This window comes from Eulemur rufifrons, chromosome 19, assembly GCF_041146395.1.
Source record: "Eulemur rufifrons isolate Redbay chromosome 19, OSU_ERuf_1, whole genome shotgun sequence".
NCBI classification, from domain to species: Eukaryota; Metazoa; Chordata; class Mammalia; order Primates; family Lemuridae; genus Eulemur; species Eulemur rufifrons.
The window spans coordinates 97,949,490-97,970,136 of NC_091001.1; the positions used below are offsets into that span (position 1 = coordinate 97,949,490).

Consider the following 20,647-nt stretch of genomic DNA (forward strand, 5'->3'; position numbering starts at 1 on the left):
GTTTCTATAGAATATACTTTGGACACCTTTAATCATATAGGTATTTCTTTTCTTTCTTTTTTTTTTTGGAGACAGAGTCTCGTTCTGTTGCTCGGGCTAGAGTGCCATGGCATCAGCTTAGCTCACTGCAACCTCAAACTCTTGGGCTTAAACAATCCTTCTGCCTCAGCCTCCCAAGTAGCTGGGACTACAGGCATGCACCACCATGCCCAGCTATTTTTTCTACATATTTTTAGTTGTCCAGATAATTTCTTTCTATTTTTAGTAGAGACGGGGTCTCGCCCTTGCTCAGGCTGGTCTCAAACTCCTGACCTCTAGCGGTCCTCCCGCCTCAGCCTCCCAGAATGCTAGGTTTACAGGCGTGAGCCACCACGCCCGGCCCATATAAGTATTTCTTATGCTTGCTTGCTTGCTAGTAGCTACATTTTGACTAATTACTTGTGTAATGTAGTTGTCTTGCTTTGGGAAAGCATAGAAATGTGTAGTTAGGAAATGGATAGTTTTTAGATATTTTTCTTAAAAGAAATTTAAAAGAAAGAAATCTTAAAAGAAAAAGAAATTTGTAGCATAAAAGGAAACTAGATTTTCTCAAATATTTTTATGTGGTAGCACACTGAAGATGATCAAATATACCTTTGAAATTCTGATCTAGAATGTCAAGTGATACTCTGTAAAGCATTAGCATATGAATTAAATATTCTGTAAAGAAAAGGTTAGTGTTCTGTTACCTCTCTTCCCCATCCCTCCCAGCATCCAAGGAATTGGGAGGTGGAAAGGAGGGTGCTCACGTGCAGAGTCAGTGACCTTCCTGTAGTCCGAGGGCATGGGGCTGGGGAGGGGGCATGATAAAAGTATGATGGTGGACGAGGACTCTGGTTGAGGGTTGGTTACATTGAATAAATAAATTAATTGAAAGCGCAGATAAATGTATTGAAGATGGTGGAAGCTGGGTTTCTCACCTAAAAGGATTTACAAACATAGAAGGGGAAAGGATAGAAATTAAAGGTGTGGGATTGGAATTAGAAGTATTGGTGTAAGTCCTTTTCTTTTTCATTATTTATGCGCATATACAGAAATAGGTATAACTGTGTATGTTTACATGTATATGTATGTATGTATGTGTATGTATATATTTCTTAGCTCTGTCTGCTTAGAGGGCTTAATAGCAGTGAAACTCTAGTAACAGTGAACACACATAGTAGTCCCCATAACCAGGGCTTCTTGGAGAAATGGCTAATCCTAGGTCCAGAGAGGGAAAAGTACAAAATGAGGCTAGGGAATTCTGTTGTTCCAGAATGTAAGGAAATACTCAAAATGGTGGGGATGTGTCAGAAGATACAACAGTCACCTTGAAAGGTCTCCCACTAGCCAAATCTCACATGATTTCAGTGACAAAATAAATAGGGAGAGTAAGGGATTATAACCTGTAGAATAAAATAAGAATCCATGAGTCCATACTGATATAAATGAATAAATGAGGAGGGGGACAGGGAAAGCTCTTCTTTTTTTTTTTTTTTTTTTTTTTTTGAGACAGAGTCTCACTCTGTTGCCCAGGCTAGAGTGAGTGCCGTGGCGTCAGCCTAGCTCACAGCAACCTCAAACTCCTGAGCTCAAGTGATCCTCTTGTCTCAGCCTCCCGAGTAGCTGGGACTACAGGCATGCGCCATCATGCCCGGCTAATTTTTTCTATATATATTTTTAGCTGTCCATATAATTTCTTTCTATTTTTAGTAGAGGTGGGGTCTCGCTCTTGCTCAGGCTGGTCTCGAACTCCTGAGCTCAAACAATCCGCCCACCTCGGCCTCCCAGAGTGCTAGGATTACAGGCGTGAGCCACCGCGCCCGGCCGAAAGCTCTTCTTTAAAGTAAAAAATATAAAAGGACTGATGGACTTAGATGATCACCATCATAGTGATATTTGATAATGGTGAGAGTAATCAAGGAATGCTAAGGCTGGTGGGTGGAGATTTGATGAGGAACAGGATATTGGTGAATTATCAGAATTCACCAATATGTAGAATTCCTCACAACATATAATCAGATACAAAGGGAAAAATAATGACTTTACAGTGGAGAAACCTGGCAGACATCAACTTGACCAGGTGATCAGGGTTAACATCCCCAGGAATGGGAAGGATAGGTGTAGTGTATACATAGCATCATTTCTCTATATTCTTTCCAGGAATGTATGGCCTGAATCTTATTATGAGAAACATCAACTAGACCCAGATTGAGGAGTCATCCTAGAGAATGAAAGGCCTGTACACATTATAGCCAAGGGCATGAAAGAAAGATAGGGAAAGACGGAAGTACTGTTCTAGATTGAAGGATACTGAGGAGATGTGATAACTAAAAGCAATATGTGTTCCTGGATAGGATCCTGGACCTGAAAGAGAGAGAGACATTGTTGGGACATTTGGTAAAATTTGAGTGTGTTTGTGGATTGGCTTTGTGTTATACCAATGTTGATTTCCTGATTGGGAGGATTGTATGGTGGTAATGTAGCAAAGGGTCCTTGTTTTAGGAGGTACCTGTACTGGAATATTTAGGAGGAGATGGGGCATCATGTCTTAGAAAGGGGTATATATATATGTATGTGTGTGTGTGTATATATGTGTACATACACATATACCAAATGCCCACCTTTTCTTGAAACTTTTTTAAAATAAAAACAAGAAACTAAACATACTTTTCTGATTATAAATTTAATATTTCTAACTTTCTTGTTTCTGTATTTATAGATTATTACATTTTACTATATTTGTAGTGTGATTTATTCAGTAAATATCTATTGCTTGAAAAAATACTGTGCTTGGGCCAGGCGCGTTGGCTCACGCCTGTAATCCTAGCACTCTGGGAGGCCGAGGCAGGAGGATCGCTCGAGGTCAGGAGTTCGAGACCAGCCTGAGCAGGAGCGAGACCTCGTCTCTACTAAAAATAGAAAGAAATGATCTGGACAGCTAAAAATATATAGAAAAAAATTAGCCGGGCATGGTGGTGCATGCCTGTAGTCCCAGCTACTTGGGAGGCTGAGGCAGAAGGATTGCTTGAGCCCAGGACTTTGAGGTTGCTGTGAGCTAGGCTGACACCATGGCACTCTAGCCCGGGCAACAGATCGAGACTCTGTGTCAAAAAAAAAAAAATAAATAAAAAAAATACTGTGCTTGGTTAGTCAAGAATATTAGGAATTCTATTTGTCTTAATAGGAATAATAAATACATTTTTAATGTTGTCTTTCAGAAGGCTGAAGTTGATGGTAGTTTAAGTGATAGCCACGTATCTCCTCCAGCCAAACGCACTTTGAAACAACCCGATTCTGTTTGCAAAGACAAATCAAAATCACGAAGTACTGGTCAGCGAGAGGAATGGAATATATCAGCTGGACAGGCCAGGTGAGAAAGGAGAACATGTTGAATGTTTTTTCATAAATTAAATATTTGATGTGATTCAGGGCTGATATTAATTGTCTAACTGGTAAAACAACTAGTTGTATAAATACTTATAAGTAAATTGTATTAAATTACTTTATAATTTTTGTATGTAACTTCATATACTCCAAATATGCTTTATTTTTGTTTTATAAAGATATATGGTATGTAATAGAAAATATTACTAAAATAAGGATTTTGATAGGTCTTGAATATGCATACATATTTATAATCATGAAAGTTTAAATAAAACATATAGTTAGAATTAGTTTTTATTTGAAAATAAATCTCTTTCTAAGGTATGGAATATTCCACTTGAATTGATACACTAAAATGTAATGAAATTTTGATTACTTTTTAAAGAAGTCTTTTAATCTGTTTTCAACTTAAATTTGCTTTTTGTCTGGTTCAATATGTAAAACTTAATTTTAGTCAGTTTCAAAGTAAATGGCAATAATTTAATGTAGGTAGGATAGGTACACACACACATAGAAAAGATTTAAACACGGAAATCAGAATGTTTAGCTTCTGTTTTCTTTAAAGTCTTTGATGTAGAAGTGCTGATGATGGACGACTGCAAACAAAAGTAAGAGAGAGGTCCTTTGTTTTCTTTCCTTCTTCAAGTATGTAAAAATGTTTTGATTTTTTATGTGTAGGTAAATTCTGGATACTGTTACTCTTTTTTTTTTTTGGAGACAGTCTCTCTGTTGCCCAGGCTAGAGTGCTGTGGTGTTAGCCTAGCTCACAGCAACCTCAAACTCTTGGATTCAAGCCATCCTCCTGTCTCAGTCTCCCGAGTAGCTGGGACTACAGGCATGTGCCACCGTGCCTGGCTAATTTTGTCTATTTTTGGTAGAGACAGAGTCTTGCTCTTGCTCAGGCTGGTCTGGAACTCTTACCCTCAAGTGATCCTCCCGCCTCAGCCTCCCAGTGCTAGGATTATTGGCATGAGCCACCGCCTGCTGGCCTGGATACTGTTACTCTTTAATGAAAAAATCTTTGGAGTTATATAGACTTTGACAAGCCTCGTACATTTACTAGTTCCTAAGGAGTCTGTACTTATTAAGAATATGTTCCATAAGAGGTACCACTTCATTTTCCATTTTTTATGGTTTTTATTTTGCATTGTCTGGGAGCTAAGTAGAAAAATACATGAATACATGTATACTATGATATAGTCTGTGGTTTTGTTTTTTTTTTTCTTCCCACACTCATACATCTGTGAGATGAAACAGGTCTGGATTATTATAATGACATTACTTAAAATGAGTACTATCATTTAATTACACTTTTAAACTTGATCTAACCTGTTGTAATCTGTATCCTGCATTTATTAAATGAGTGAATCAGACTTTTTTTTTTTTTTTTTTTTAGACAGAGTCTTACTCTGTTGCCCAGGCTACAGTGCCATGGCATCAACCTAGCTCACAGCAACCTCAAACTCCTAGGCTCAAGCAATCCTACTGCCTCAGCCTCCCTGAGTAGCTGGGACTACAGGCATGCGCCACCATGCCTGGCTAATTTTTTCTATATATTTTTAGTTGTCCAGCTAATTTTCTTTCTATTTTTTTTAGTAGAGATGGGGTCTTGCTCTTGCTCAGGCTGGTCTTGAACTCCTGAGCTCAAATGATCTGCTCCCCTTCGGCCTCCCAAGTGCTAGGATCACAGGCGTGAGCCACCGTGCCTGGCCCGGACTTCTTTTTCTATATAAATGTTCGTGAAAAAATACTCTTTTAGTGTTAAAATTTGACCTTTAACTGTAAGGTGATTTGAACAGTTTATTCAAGTGTGAGTATGTCATATACTAGATTTCCCGTATCTTATCCACCCAGAAGGCCTTTATGTAAATTGATCTTGATCATGTCTTTCATATAAAAAGGCTTCAAAAATTTTGGGACTCGAGTGAGGAAGATAGTTACGCTTCCATTTAGGTATCTTAGAGTGTGATATTCCTTTTTTAAAAAAATAATAAGAACATTTTAAAAAAAGCACAAATAATGAATACTAATAAATTTACTGTTTTTGCTTTGGCAGAAGGTTAATGGTCACACAATTTTAAAAGTTTTTTGAGTTAATTCATCTAGATTCTTAGATGAGTAAGTGCTGCACAATTAGAATCTTCTGGTGTTTTAGGTGGCCTGAAAAGAAAATGCTATTTGACCTATTAGATTCAACAGAATTGAATTTTAAGGAAAATTTTTAGTTAAAAATATTTTAGATTTGAGATAGTGTAAATACAAAAATCAGGAATTATTTGGAGGCTTGTATTTGTTTTTATGTCATGAACCTGAGAATCCTGATTCCTTTATTTTGGTAATGTAAGCTCTGATGAGCATCTAAGGTAAAATTATTGATATTCTTTACCAAAAAAGTGTTAAAAATAATAATTCATGTGGATGAAAATTGGATATAGACACAAATTAGTATTAGCTATGAAAAATAATGAATTTTTTTTTTTTTTTGGGAAGCTGGGTGTTCTGTTGCCTGGGCTGGAGTGCAGTGGCATCTTTGTAGCGCACTGAAGCCTCAAACTCCTGGGCTCAAGTGATCCTCCTGTTTCATCCTCCCGAGTAGCTGGGATTACAGGTGTGTGCCACCACACCTGGCTAATTTTTTAAAAATTTTTTGTAGAGATAGGGTCTCACTATGTTAGGCAGGCTGGTCTGGAACTCCTGACCTCAAGTGATCCTTCTCCCTCAGCCTCCCAAAGTGCTAAGATTTCAGGCATGAACCACTACTTCTGGACTGAAAAAATAGTGAAAATTGTAAAGAACTTTGCAAAGACCCTAAATTCTTTAAAGAAATTGTTGTTGATTGGTGCAATATTTTTTCATTTTAGAGATAGGTATTTGGATGAAGATAGAGGTAAAAGTGGACCTAGAACTTCTGAGTCTTCATAAGTAATTTGAGATAGATTTTTAGTTATCTTTTGAGGAGAAATCTGGGTTTATATCTTTGAATGACTGTTTATCAACATTTTTATGATTGATATTGTTTGTAAAATGAGGATTTTTTGGATCAAAAACCTTTAAAAATGTATATTCTTTTTTTATCTTTTAGGTAGGAATTCACAAATACACATCCTGACATCCTTTGAGTGTAGAATCCCATTTCATTGACTTTTGTCAGATGATACTTATTTAGCCACTAGACCTTAGTCTGTTTAGTCATTTATTTCACCTGGGTGCTGTGTGTGGGTTTGGGTGTGGGTGTGAGTGTGATGTTGGGGGAGGTAGCCTGGAGAATGTGGCATGATTTGATGTCTCTAGAATAATAGAAAGGCATACTCTAAGATACAGACAAATTAACTCTTGATATGACTAACTTTACACTTAAATATAGCATGCTTGAAAATTTCCTTTTGTGGTCAGGTGATGAGGAAGTAGTGAGGTAAGGCAGAAGTATAACCCACCTGTATTGAACTGCTGAGGCACATTAGAATTGCTGGGTGGTAGTGGTTGAGTAAGATCTGTCAGAATGGGGCTTTTTCTGAATTGAGATTTAGAACCCACATAAATCACTAAATGCTTTGGATTTATATGGGAAATGGAGAATAAGTAATGATTTTTAAATCTGGTATTGTATTGGTGTGTGCCCCAGATAATTAAAGCTGTAGAAAATTCTAATGTAATAATCATCTTATGTAAAGTGAAACTGTCTCCATTTAAAAAATTCAGGAAACAGAGATACAGAGAAAAGTCCCCCAGCCACCTCCATTTTAAAAAATAAATAAAGGAGCTTTCTTTTCATAAGGGATTTAATGGAGGATTCACTTAAGCAGTCAACATTTTAAGTGATTAACTTTTTTTTAAACTCATGAAGTAAAAACAGCAGGGACTTTAAGGCTCATATGTTGTGGTTTAGGCTGGCCAACCTTTAAAATCTCAATATTCTCTCTTTATATACCCAGATATTTTATGTTCTGTCTCCTTTTTATAAAGAGAAGTGATAATGGTGAAATGTGACAGTAATCTATGACTGTAAGGTAATTGGAACAATTGAAGAACAATTTTTTTTTTCCTTAGAACAGATCTTCCATTAGCAACAAAATATAATAAAAGCTAAGTAAACACTGTCTTCATCAGAGCACAGAAAACGCTTACTGTGCTTGATGTTCCCACTGTTCAGAAAAGTTGTTTTCTTTTCTTTACTTTTTTTAAAAGACAAGGTCTTGTTCTGTTGCCCTGGCTGGAGTGCAGTGGCACAATCAGAGCTCACTGTAACCTCCAACTCCTGGACTCCAGTGATCCTCCTGCCTCAGCTTCCCAAATAACTGGAACTACAGGTGTGCACCACCACGCCTGGCTAATTTTTAAATTTTTTTGTAGAGATGAGGTCTCACTGTGTTGCCCAGGCTGATCTGGAACTCCTGTCCTCAAGTAGTCCTCCTGCCTTGGCCTCCCAAAGTGCTGGGTTTACAGGTGTGAGCAACTGCACCCAGCCCATTGTGGAATGATTTTAGGGTCTACATCTTATTCTTTTGAATAATTTAAGTGATGATATAAAATTTCAATCATTTGGCTTTGTGTACAGCCAAAATTCATTTTGCATCAGGACTTGTGAATAAACTGATCAAACCCAGTTAATGCTATTTTGGGTCTAAAGCCAAAGTATATTCATGAAGTAATAAAATTGATTTTTTCTATGTGATTTTAAACAGATTTTGAGAGTGATTCTAGAGAATTTCAGAAATGCATTGTGCAGTGGGAACATTGTTAGAATAAATGTATTACATCAATTTTGTTATTTTATAATCACACTCATATGCCTGGAGAATCATGTCCATTGTATACAAAGGCACTAAAAATGAAGTGTTCTCCAAGAGATAGTAAATTAGGATAAGATTTTTTTGTTGTTGTTTTCTGTGGGAAAGGGAGATTGGAATTTTTTGTTTTTGTTTTTTGACAATCAGAAGATACATAATTTGAATTTTTGTTCATACCTTTTAGTCATCTTAACTGTGACCTTTACTGGGCAGTGGCATTGTGATATACAGTATACTTATAATTTAATACGACGAGTGCTGGAATAACCAAAAACGTTAGAATATTTTAATTAAAAATTTGTGTCAACCACATAGATAAAAGACAATCATATATCTTTGCTATCTTTGGAATGTCCTTCCCCTGTTTTTTTTAATTTTTGAAAATAATTGTTGGGTATTTCAAAAATATCTTAGTTTACGTTGACAGCTCTTTTATTAGGTAGCAATTTAGTTTTGTTTTTGAACTTTCTAATTATACTAAGACGTACATGACTTTTTCTTAAGTTCTCATTTTTGATGACCTTTTTAGTATCTCTCTAGTGACTTACATTTCTCTTGTTCCATCCAAAAGAGAAAATTGTAAAATGACTATTTTGAGAAATAGCTAAGTTTTTGTCAGTTTAAAATGTGTAATGAAATATTTTGAAGAAATTATTAATGATATTGGTGTTCAAGTATAATTTATTGTGTTAATAAATTTGTCATTGTTTTAATTTTGTTTTGTCAACCAAAACCAATAGTTAATGTGTGCTATTTATGGCCTCAGTTAATTTTATGGTACATGTTAAGCTTAATCCTTTTCATTGGAATTTTTATTTATAGAGTTGGTGACAGAGTAAATTCACTTTATAATCTATTATTAAAACTTTTCTTGAAGTAAAGAAATGACTCTTAACTAGCTAGTATATTTTATTAATTGATGTGTTACCAATCTTAGTAAAAAATGTTATCTGTACTCTTAAAAAAGTAGTATTACATTTTAAAGATTAAAATAATTCCAGCAGTATTGCATTTATTGCTTATCTAAACAAATGTTGATGTGTTTGCATATTAAATGTAATTGTGTTCTAGGTTAACTTCTCAGCCTGGTGCTACATTACCAAACGGACATAGTAGCTTATGTGAGTATTCTATTATGAAACTGGTTAGTACTGAAATTCTTTTAATGGTGTTAGAGAAAGCGTTAAAGTGGGGAAAAATAGAGTGGTTTAATAGCATACTCAGCATACAGTTGGAAATGGCTGAATTTCAGCCACTATAAAAATGTATGTATGTAATCATTAACCTTTGAGAAATCAGTATAACTGAAATAATTGAAATTATTATGACAGACTATAAAACAGTTACAGAAATTTAAAAATATTGGATTATAAAGCCATTTAAGATGTTATAGTCAACTTTTTGTAGTCTTTTAAAAAAGTAAACTTTTAACTTTTTTTCTTTTCTTTCTTTTTGTACTCCGAAATGTAAAATATCTCTCTTCTTTTAGCCCTTCGAAACCATCCCCTTCGAGGGGAAAAGAAGGGAGATGGGGATCTTTCTTGTATGAATGGTGACATGGAAGTCAGAAAAAGTTGTCGATCCAGGAAAAACAGATTTGAAAGTGTGAACCAGAGTTTGTTATTTGATCAACTAGTAAATAGGTATGAATGCTTATGCATTAAGCAGTTTCATTTAATTATTTGAGTTTTAAGCCATGATGTTTTAAAAAAATAATGTAAGAACTGACTTAGTAATAAATATAGTTCTTTTAAAACTTAATTTGAATTAAGAATGGTTAGCAGTGTTTGTTAGTTTTTCAGTCATTGTAATAGATTTAATATAATTTGTATAATGGCTAATTTTCTCATCTCTTTTAAGCTCCTGTTCATAGTTAGACAACACAAAAAGTAATTTTAGTGTATCTTCACAACCATAGTCCTTTGATACTTGCTTATTTAACATTTGCATTTTTGACAATTTTCAAACATTATGTTCCGTTATTGAAATATAGTAAATAATAGTTTTGCTTAGTTAAGATTTTGAATTGAAGGCATTTTGATACCGGATATGTGGGAATAAGTCTCTTAGCTAGTGAGTGAACCCAGCTGACTATCAGCTCAACGTCTACGTCCATAAAATTTTATTCTTCTCAAATAATACATCATCCCACTTAATCCTTACAATGGCCTGGTCAGTATATTCCCTATTTGACAGAAAAGGAAATTATATCCTCTAGCAGTTACATCAAATTTGGTATGTTACTTGTTAAATATTTAGATTAGTATCTGGATACATAGTAAATGTTATATAAATGTTTATTATTAAAAAGATAAAATAAAAATTGTTAAGATGTTAGAATATATTTTTTGAATGTCAAGTGTTCTCTAATTTCTAAAAATGTCTGGTCATTAACCTTATATTGGCTTTAAGCTTTATAAATCTTTTTATTTATACAGTATTAATTTTAACACCATCTTCAAATAACAATATTGAATTAGTTTTATTTTCAGTGTCATAGATCTGGTAATCAGTTATTTGTAGTGGCATTATGTATTTTGCCTTATAAACAAAAGCCTTATATTTCTAAAGTTTTATCTAAATAAATATATTGAGGTAGAAGATGTTCTGGTTTTATTTTTTTATTGGGCATTGTCTTCTGATAGATGCTGGTTATGAAAGATATTTAATTGAAATAAATATAAAAGATACGTAACTGTACATATCAGATGATTTAATTATGCTTTTATAAAAAGCTCTTTTACATGTATGACACAGTGTATGGTCCCACCATTGTCTAAACCCTGCTTTTATTATATGATTTTAGTACTGCTGAAGCTGTACTACAGGAAATGGACAACATTAACATCCGGCGGAATCGTCGATCAGGAGAAGTAGAACGACTTCGAATGTGGACAGATACAGAATTTGTGAGTATATTAACTAATAACAATCTTAGCAAATATTTTTTTATTTTGATTAAGGAATTTAAAGTGAGAATGAGCAACAGTTGGATTTCTTTGAATTAGCATAATTGTTCTTTCCTCTTCATTTCCAACTTTGGGATTTTATTTTATATATATTTTATTCATATACACACACACACACACACACGCACGCACGTATCTACATGAATGAGAATCTAGCTCAGAGTAGAGTGTAGTGGTGTGATCATAGCTCACTGCAGTGTTGAACTCCTGGGCTTAAACAATCTTCATGCCTCAGCCTCCCAAGTAGCTAGGACTACAAGTGTGTGCCACCATACCCTGCTAATTAAAAAAACTATTTTTTGTATGTTGCTATGAGAACATAGAAAATGTCTCACTATGTTGCCCAGACTGGTCTTTTTTTTTTTTTTCTGAAACAGAGTCTCGCTCTCTTGCCCGGGCTAGAGTGCCGTGGTGTTAAGCTCACAGCAACCTCAAACTCCTGGGCTTAAGCAATCCTTCTGCCTCAGCCTCCTAAGTAGCTGGGACTACAGGCATGTGCCACCACGCCTGGCTAATTTTTTTCTCTATATATTTTTACCTGTCCAGATCATTTCTTTCTATTTTTAGTAGAGACGGGGTCTCGAACTCCTGACCTCGAGCGATCCTCCCGCCTCGGCTTCCCAGAGTGCTAGGATTACAGGCGTGAGCCTCTGTGCCTGGCCCCAGGCTGGTCTTGAACTCCTGTTCTCAATCCTTCCTCCCTCCTCAGTCTCCTAAAGCACTGGGATTATAGGTGTGAGCTACCACACCTGGCCTAGTTTGGGGTCTTATTGCTTGCTTTCTTCTTTTTTTTTATAATTATAAACACCTTGACCTTGATGATCTGGCTTTAACTTTATCTTTTCACACACCATTGCCCAAATATAAACAAATCATTCTTGTACCTATACCTTTCACTCCTGTTAATACTGCTGGTTAGCAGCTGCTACATACAATCTTACCTTTGTTTTAAGGTTCATTTCAAATGCTTTCTCCCTTCCTCTTTATAATAAGAGGAGGGTTTTCTCTTTGATTTCTAGAGTACTTTGTACCTCTCTCTGTGGCATTTAACTTCTTCTTTTATAATTACCTGTGACTTGTCTATATCCCTCCTACTAGGCTGTAATTTGCTTGAGGGAGAAAGTATGTTGATGGCATTATGTTTTTAATTTTTAAATATTTTATAAGTTTTATTTTTTTCCTTTTGTTCCTTACATTGCTTGAATTCAGGAAGCTCCATTTTCATGAATCTGTGATCATAAATTTTATTGAGCAGGCATGTGCCATTGTGTTAACATTATTTATAGTGGAGAGTGAATACCATGTTAGTATTTGACAGATTTCTCTCTTTAAAAGGAAAACATGGATATGTATTCAAGAGTGAAAAGACGAAGAAAGTCACTGAGAAGAAATAGTTATGGGATACAAAATCATCACGAAGTTTCTACTGAGGGTGAAGAAGAAGGTTTGTAGAGCACCTTATGAAATAAACACTACAAAGTTCAGGTGGGAGGGAAGAAAAATAATATATACAAGTAATATGTATAATAATTGTCAGTTGAGTGATTTTTGGATTTTGAGGACTATATTGTATATTTGAAATAATTTAGATTCCGTTGGCATTCTGAGTTTTTATTTCCTTCACTTGGCAAATGCTTATAACTGTTCATTATGCATTTTGTAATGTATTTCATGAATATCCATTGATAATCCTTAAATGATCTGGTGTGGCATTTGTCATGGGCTTCTTTGCTTGTTAGGTCAGGTCTCTCTTGTACTTAGGTACCTTCTAACTGGAAGGTTATTTTGCTATCCATAGCTAAATCTCTGATTACTTGGATCTCAAACTTAGTTATGGACTGAGGAATAAATGGTAAAGTTTAGAGAAAGAAGGACTGCTAGTACTAGTGGAGGAGATTGTACTGTTCTTTTTTGAGGCTTGAGTTCTGAAGAGCCCAGACTGAATTTGTAGGGCTTGAGCTGGGAACATGATGAAAGCACATTGGCCCTGTGGATTATAAATTGATGACTAGTACACCTAAAGGATTTAATTCTGTAGGCATTAATCTTTATTGAAATTTTCAGATGATTGGTGTATTATAAATGCAGATTAGTAGTACTTTACAAGGCAATCTTACTAGTTCCCACCACTTGTGTAGCTTAAATGAAGAATGCATTTATTTCTCAGATTCTCTAGTTAAAATTTTGTTAGCCAGATTTGAAGAGCTGATATTTCTAAGGAAGGTACTTTATTGAGCCACTATTACTGTTGTTACAGCTAGAACCTCTATATTGCTTCCTTTGGAGAAAATCAGTATAGGTGAGACAGATTTATAATGTGATTTTTGCCTTTTCATTAACTGAACACCTTTGTAGAGTTTCCAAAGTAGATATGCCACATATAGACTTTTTATTCATAATAAACTATGTTATTGTACATTTTTCAAAAATTGTTTGAAGGTTTAGAAAACTCATTTGAAGGTGCAAGAATTTTATAGTATTATTTAGATAAATAATATCATATTTGTTAATTTTTCAAAAGTTAAAATAAGCTTTCATATGTAATGAGTAAAATGTAAACTCCTTTGCAGTCTTAAGTCTTCTACTTTCTCAAGCATCACTGGCAACTTTAAATTTTTCCTGTGCCTTAATATGATTGTGTTATATTGACAATTCTTGTGGTTAGAAAGTTATACCCGTAAAAAGTATATTGCATTTGAGGATCATATGCCTATAAATTTTCATCAGACTTTTTTTTTTTTTTTTTTTTTTTTTTTGAGACAGAGTCTCACTCTGTTGCCCAGGCTAGAGTGAGTGCCGTGGCGTCAGCCTAGCTCACAGCAACCTCAAACTCCTGAGCTCAAGCGATCCTACTGCCTCAGCCTCCCGAGTAGCTGGGACTACAGGCATGCAGCACCATGCCCGGCTAATTTTTTCTATATATATTTTTAGCTGTCCATATAATTTCTTTCTATTTTTAGTAGAGATGGGGTCTCGCTCTTGCTCAGGCTGGTCTCGAACTCCTGAGCTCAAAGGATCCGCCCACCTCGGCCTCCCAGAGTGCTAGGATTACAGGCGTGAGCCACCGCGCCCGGCCTCATCAGACTTTTAACCATAAATAGATAATCACATCATAGCTATAGCCAATCCATTAACAAAATCATTTAGGATTTATGTACATTATAACTTCTTAAGTGTGTAGCTAGATGAATTATCATAAAATGATCACTTATGTCAAGAAATAAACTGTTACCACACCCCAGAAGCCTGTTTCATGATCCCTCCCAATTCCTACCTGCATTTTCCTACCAAAATGTAGCTAATCCATGCTTCACTGTAACAAATCATTATAATGTCAACAAAAATTGCTCTTGTACCATTAGTAATTATACCTATAAGCATATTTTTTTTAATTACCAAGTGGTATTTGAATGGTACCCTTATTTAGTGGTTAATTGAGCATTGATTGAGGTCCATTTTAGTTTGGTAAACTTAAGTCTATCTTGATTATTGCTTTGTATCACCAAAGAGATCACAAATTCCTAAGTAAATCAAGAGACCAAATAGGATCACATTGATTTATTTAGCAGAGTATTGATCACTGGTAGGAGAAGCATTTTATTTTACGTCTATCTAGGTTGATTTTTAATAAAATGTTGACACTTAAATGTTACTTGTGCAGAAAGAGTAATGAGTAAAATGTAAATATTCAGTTCTACAGTAGACCCTCCCATTGGACTGAAAAATGCTTGTTTTTTTCTTTTTGTGTGTGGCAAACTAGAATCTCAGGAGGAGGATGGAGATATAGAAGTTGAAGAGGCAGAAGGAGAAGAAAATGATAGACCATATAATTTGAGACAAAGGAAAACAGTGGATCGATATCAAGCTCCTCCAATAGGTAGGTGACTCTAAATAAGTTTTTTCCTTTTTGTAGTTAGGTAGCTCTATTCCTTTTAAAACATTAAGATGCTGAGTTTAACAGAATGAAGTCTCTTGTAGGTTCCATATACTGTTATCTTTTCCTACATGTATACTTACATGAATACACACACAAAAGAATGTTAAAGGACACAGTAGCAACATTGGTTTACATAGAACATGTGCATTTTATTTATAGAAGCTTATATTTAAATCATACTGCTTATATTTTTATTAAGCACTTTCATTTACAGCAGTTCTTTAGGGCAAGAGGTGGGGAACCTACGGCTTTCTATTTTAATAAAATCTTTTTATTTTTATTAATACATTTTTGTTCATCTTTTATATTTTTATTTTATTTTTTAAAAAAATCTAGGATTTGTTCTATAAAATTTGGATTCAGTCAAAAGGCCACACTTAAGGACCTAGAAGGCCACAGGTTCCCCACCCATTCAAAAGTGGTACATGGCTGCAGTTTGGCCAGTAACTTAGGTTTTTTGGGGCGGGGGGTCAGGGGAGAAGGAGAAAGTTAAAAGTTTATCTTTTTTTTAGACAGAGTCTCCCTATGTTGCTCAGGCTGGAATGCAGTGGCTATTCACAAGTGTGATGATAGCTTGCTACAGCCTTGAACTCCTGGGCTCAAGCAATCCTCCTTTCTTAGCCTCCCTAGTAGCTGGGACTACGGATGCCCACCCCACCACACCCAGCTCAAAGTTTATCTCAAGGCTGCCAAATCTAATGACAAGTAATTAGGTACTCAGGCAGTGCTTTTGTTGACCTTCTTCCAGCTTTTGGAAAATTCCATCATTATTAATCCCCTCTAACTTTTTAAACTGAGATATAACTCACATACCATGAAATTCACAATATTAATATGTACTATTCAGTGGTTTTTAGGGTATTTACAATGTTGTGCTCTCATCACCACTGTGTAATTCCAAAACATTTATAATCGTCCCCGTTATACTCTGGGTACTGGTTTCGGTACCTCTTCATGTATACATACCAAAATCCACACATGCTCAGGTCCCACATTTGGCCCTTTGGAATCCCGTGTATACAAAGTCAACCTTCCATATACATGGATTTTGCCTCCTGTGAATACTGATCTGTGTTTGGTTGGAAAAAAGCCATGTATGAGTGGACCTATGTGGTTCAAACCCATATTGCTCAAGGGTCAACTGTAATTACTTGCACTCCCTCCTCCTCCTCCTAGCCCTTGGCACCACTAATCTACTTTTTATCTCTCTCTCTCTTTTTTTTTTTTTTTGGAGACAGAGTCTCACTCTGTTGCCCAGGTTAGAGTGCTGTGGCATCAGCCTAGCTCACAGCAACCTTAAACTCTTGGGCTCAAGCAATCCTCCTGCCTCAGCCTCCTGAGTAGTTGGGACTACAGGCATGCACCACCTTGCCTGGCTAATTTTTTGTTTCTATTTTTAGTTGTCCAGCTAATTTCTTTCTATTTTTTTAGTAGAGATGGGGTCTCGCTCTTGCTCAGGCTGGTCTCAAACTCCTGAGCTCAAACGATCAACTCGCCTCGGCCTCCCAGAGTGCTAGGATTACAGGCATGAGCGACCTTGCACGGCCTACTTTTTGTCTCTCTAGATTTGCGTATCTGTGACTTTTTGTCTGGCTTCTTTCACTTAGCATAATGTTTTCAAGGAAAAAACCTAGGCCCTACTCAACATCTTACGTTCTAAAATGATGATTGATTCTCTGGAACAGGTGTATCAGAGCTATCTAGAAGCTTGCCCAAGTATGCAGGCATTCTTCTACTGCAGTTAGGAGTCTGTTACAGATAGACCTGTGACAAATGGAGGAGGCGTGTTATGGCAGAAAAAAGATTGAGAATGATTGTTCTAGATTTTTTTTCTTAAGAAAGCTCTTTTGAGATATAATTGAAAGAGTCCATTGTACTTATTTATGTATTTGAAATATCTGAGAAGAGATTTTATTTCTCTCTGCACGTATTTATAGTCTGCAATTTGGCAAGTTTTGAAATATACCTTTGAAACTATCACCACAATCAAGAAGATGAACATGTTCATCAACCCTCCCCCCCCAGATTTCCCTGTGCCTGTTTGTAATCTACTCCTACCCCTTCTTGTACCTCCTCCTTTCCAGTCTCCAGATGGCCACTGGTCTGATTTGCTTTCTGTCACCATAAATTAGTTTATATTTTCTTTATTTTTATATAAATGGAATCAGATAGCAAATATTCCTTTTTTTGGTCTGACTCTTTGGCTCAGCGTTGTTATTGTAAGACTCATCTGTGTTGTTGCATGTAACAATAGTGTGTTCCTTTTTATTGCTGAGTAGCATTTCCTTATGGATATATCACAATTTTGTATCCATTCATTTATTGATGGACATTAGGATTGTTTCCAGTTTTTGGCTATTACAAATAAAATTGTTATGAACATTCACCTGCAAATCTTTGTATGCACATATGTTTACATATTTCTAATAAATACCTTGGTGTGGAATGGCTCAGTGCTATGAGGAGGTATATGTTTAACTTTCTAACAAGTTGCCAAACTCTTTTCTAAAGTGGTTGTAACCTTTTCAGTAAGAGTGTATGAGAGTTCCAGTTGCTACATATGCTTGCCAGCAGTTGATATGGTCAGTCTATTAATTTTAATAGGTATTACAATTTTAGTTTGCGTTTTCTTAATGGTGTCAAGCAACTTTTCATGTGGTTATTTGTCAACGGTATATCTTTGGTAAAGTATCTGTTCAAATCTTTAGGACATTTTTTTCAGTTGGGTTGTTATTGAGTTTTGAGATTCCTTATATATTCTGGATTTCAGACCTTTAACAGATATATGATTTGCAAATATTTTCTCCTAGTGTGTGGCTTGTTTTTTTAATTCTATTAATAGTATCTTTTGAAGAGCAGGTTGTAATTTTGATGAACTACATTTATAAAAAATTTTTTTAAATGTATTGTGCTTTTGGTATTGTATCTAACAAATCTTTGTCTAACCCATAGTCACAAAGATTTAATATCTGTTTAGGATGTTTATTTGCAACTTCATAGTATTACTACAAAACTTTCATTTTTGTTGTGCTTCTAGACAGCATTTAGAACTTGAAGACATGTGACTAGGTTCTACTCAGAGAGTTAACAGAAGTAAATTCTCTCCTTTAATACGTTAATTTATAAGTTTATTATTATTTCTGTCATTGTTTTTTTTTCTTTTAGTACCAGCTCATCAAAAAAAGAGGGAAAACACATTGTTTGATATTCATAGATCTCCAGCAAGAAGAAGCCATATTAGGTAAGTTTTGTTTGCTTTTGAAAGGAGGACATATTTGCATTTGTCAATGAGAGATTGATTACATCTTTCTTTCTTTAATTAGTGACTAATAGTTACTATCCTACATGTGACTGTTATCTTACTGGAATATTTATAGTTGTAACAGTTACGTTCCCTAAAGCTATATAGCTTTATAATCTCTTAGTAGAGTTGAATCTAAGTGACCCATATTGCTTTGATTTGAAGCATTGATTCAGTTGGTCTTGATATTTTTCTCCCCAGTTGTCCTTTCTTTTACTTAGAAATAAAAAGGGAGTTTTAAAACTTTATCTTATTTTATTTCCTTAAAAGGTAATTCTGAGAAACAATTTTCTCTGCTCATACAACATTCTGACTCTAAATGTGTGGGATTTTCCCACACCTGGCAATTCTTCAATTCTTCTGGACACCAGCTATGTGTCCAGTGATTCAACTCAATTTAATTGTGACACTCTTTAACTGAAGTTGCATCAGATTCCATGAATTAAGGGCTCAGTCACATAAGGCTGCCCTCACTTCTGATGCCAATTATAAGTCTGGGCCTCCTGTACTTCTGATGGACTGCTTATAAATCAGGGGTTCATACAATCCCCTCTTCAGGTGTGATATTTGCTAGAATGGCTCATAGAACTCCGGGAAACACTTTACTGATTTATTATACAGGTTACAACTCAGGAACAGCCAGATAGGAGAGCATAGGACAAGATAATCAGGGAGAGACTGAGGCTGTGCAGAACTTCCATACCCTTTCTGGGCATTCCACTCTCCCAGCACCTCAGTGTGTTCACCAACCCAGAAGTTTACCACATTTCATTGTTCTAAATCTTTTATACAGTGTAATCTCTAGCTCAGGTTCCCTCAACCCCGCCTCCCCTCCCCACCTTGATGAGTGGAGCTGAAAGTTCCAACTCTCTAATCACTTGGTCTTTCTGGTGACTGGTCTAATCCTGAGGCTACCCTAAATCATCTCATTAGCATAAACTCTGGTGTGATCCAAAGGGGTTCCTTATCACTAACAGCAGACACTGTGGCTCAGGAAATTTCAAGGGTTTTAAGAGCTCTATGCCAAGAATGGGGGACAAAACCCACGTGTATTTCTTATTATACCATTGCTCCAAACAAAAATTAAAAAATGAACATGAAAAACTGTGTTCTACCCTTAGTAGTCTCTCACTTTCACAGTAATGTTGTTCTTAAGTTTGTGTAATTTCAAAGAATATGTGGGCATGTGTGCACACATAAATGCATATGCAAATACGAATATGTGTTGGTGCCCATTCTTTTTACACAAAATATACTGTAGACACTGTTATATACCTTTTTTCCACTTAATTCATTTCAACTTTTTTCAGCATACAATGAAATTTCACATTTGTGTTATAGTTGCATAATACTACATTTATGGATATGCTATAATTTTTTAACTAAGACTTTATCTATTTGCAGAAGTTTTTTATATAATAGATTAGTTCTTTGTTGTATAATTTTCCAGTCTCCTCCCTTCTCCTAGTTTGTAATTAGTCTTTACATTTGGTTGTATTTATTCATTTGAGACAGAGTCTCACTCTGTTGCCAGGGCTAGAGTGCCATGGCGTCAGCCTAGCTCACAGCAACCTCAAACTCCTGGGCTCAAGCCATCCTCCTGCCTCAGCCTCCCAAATAGTTGGGACTACAAGCATGCGCCACCACACCCGGCTAATTTATTTCTATTTTTAGTAGAGATGGGATCTCGCTCTTGCTGAGGCTGGTCTTGAACTCCTGAGCTCAAGCGATCCTCCCACCTCAGTCTCCCAGAATGCTAGGATTACAGGCGTGAGCCACCACACCAGGCTATGGTTGTCTTTATTATGCAAAAAATTCTTCCTTTTATGTAGTCAAATTTATCAGTCTTTTCTGGCTTTTAGATTTTGAGTCTTAAAAAAACCTTCCCAAATCCAATGCCTTAAAGGAATCTACCCTTGTTTATTTCTGTACTTTTATTTTTCACTCTTAAATTTTTGATCCATTTGCAAGTTATCTTGGTGTAAAGTTTTGCAGTATAGATCCAACTTTTTTTCCCAGATGGAAAATAAATTGTACCAGCCTCATTTATTGAATGTGTCTATGGTTTCTCCCCTGATTCCAGTTGCCCCCTATTTTGTTTTTGTTTTTTGAGATGGTCTCACTCTGTTGCTCAGGTTAAAGTGCAGTGACTGTCATCATAGCTCACTGCAACCTCAAACGACCCTCTCCCACCTCGGCCTCCTGAAGTGCTAGGATTAGAGGCATGAACCACCGTGCCCAGCCCCAG

General features: G+C 35.7%; 1 protein-coding gene across 3 annotated transcripts in view; it reads left to right on the top strand.

Annotated features, from left to right (window-relative positions):
* The window catches only part of ATAD2B (ATPase family AAA domain containing 2B), a 143,060-nt gene that overhangs the window by 21,674 nt on the left and 100,739 nt on the right, over nucleotides 1-20,647 (top strand). For 2 of the 3 annotated variants that reach the window (XM_069495192.1, XM_069495193.1), the window contains exons 2-8: nucleotides 3,240-3,391; nucleotides 9,264-9,313; nucleotides 9,682-9,835; nucleotides 10,999-11,101; nucleotides 12,497-12,605; nucleotides 14,922-15,038; nucleotides 18,264-18,339. In XM_069495192.1, the coding sequence (XP_069351293.1) occupies nucleotides 3,240-3,391; nucleotides 9,264-9,313; nucleotides 9,682-9,835; nucleotides 10,999-11,101; nucleotides 12,497-12,605; nucleotides 14,922-15,038; nucleotides 18,264-18,339 (761 nt within the window). Of the gene's footprint in view, nucleotides 1-3,239; nucleotides 3,392-9,263; nucleotides 9,314-9,681; nucleotides 9,836-10,998; nucleotides 11,102-12,496; nucleotides 12,606-13,418; nucleotides 13,461-14,921; nucleotides 15,039-18,263; nucleotides 18,340-20,647 lie in introns of all 3 variants that reach the window. The other variant, XM_069495191.1, reaches the window with a different exon arrangement.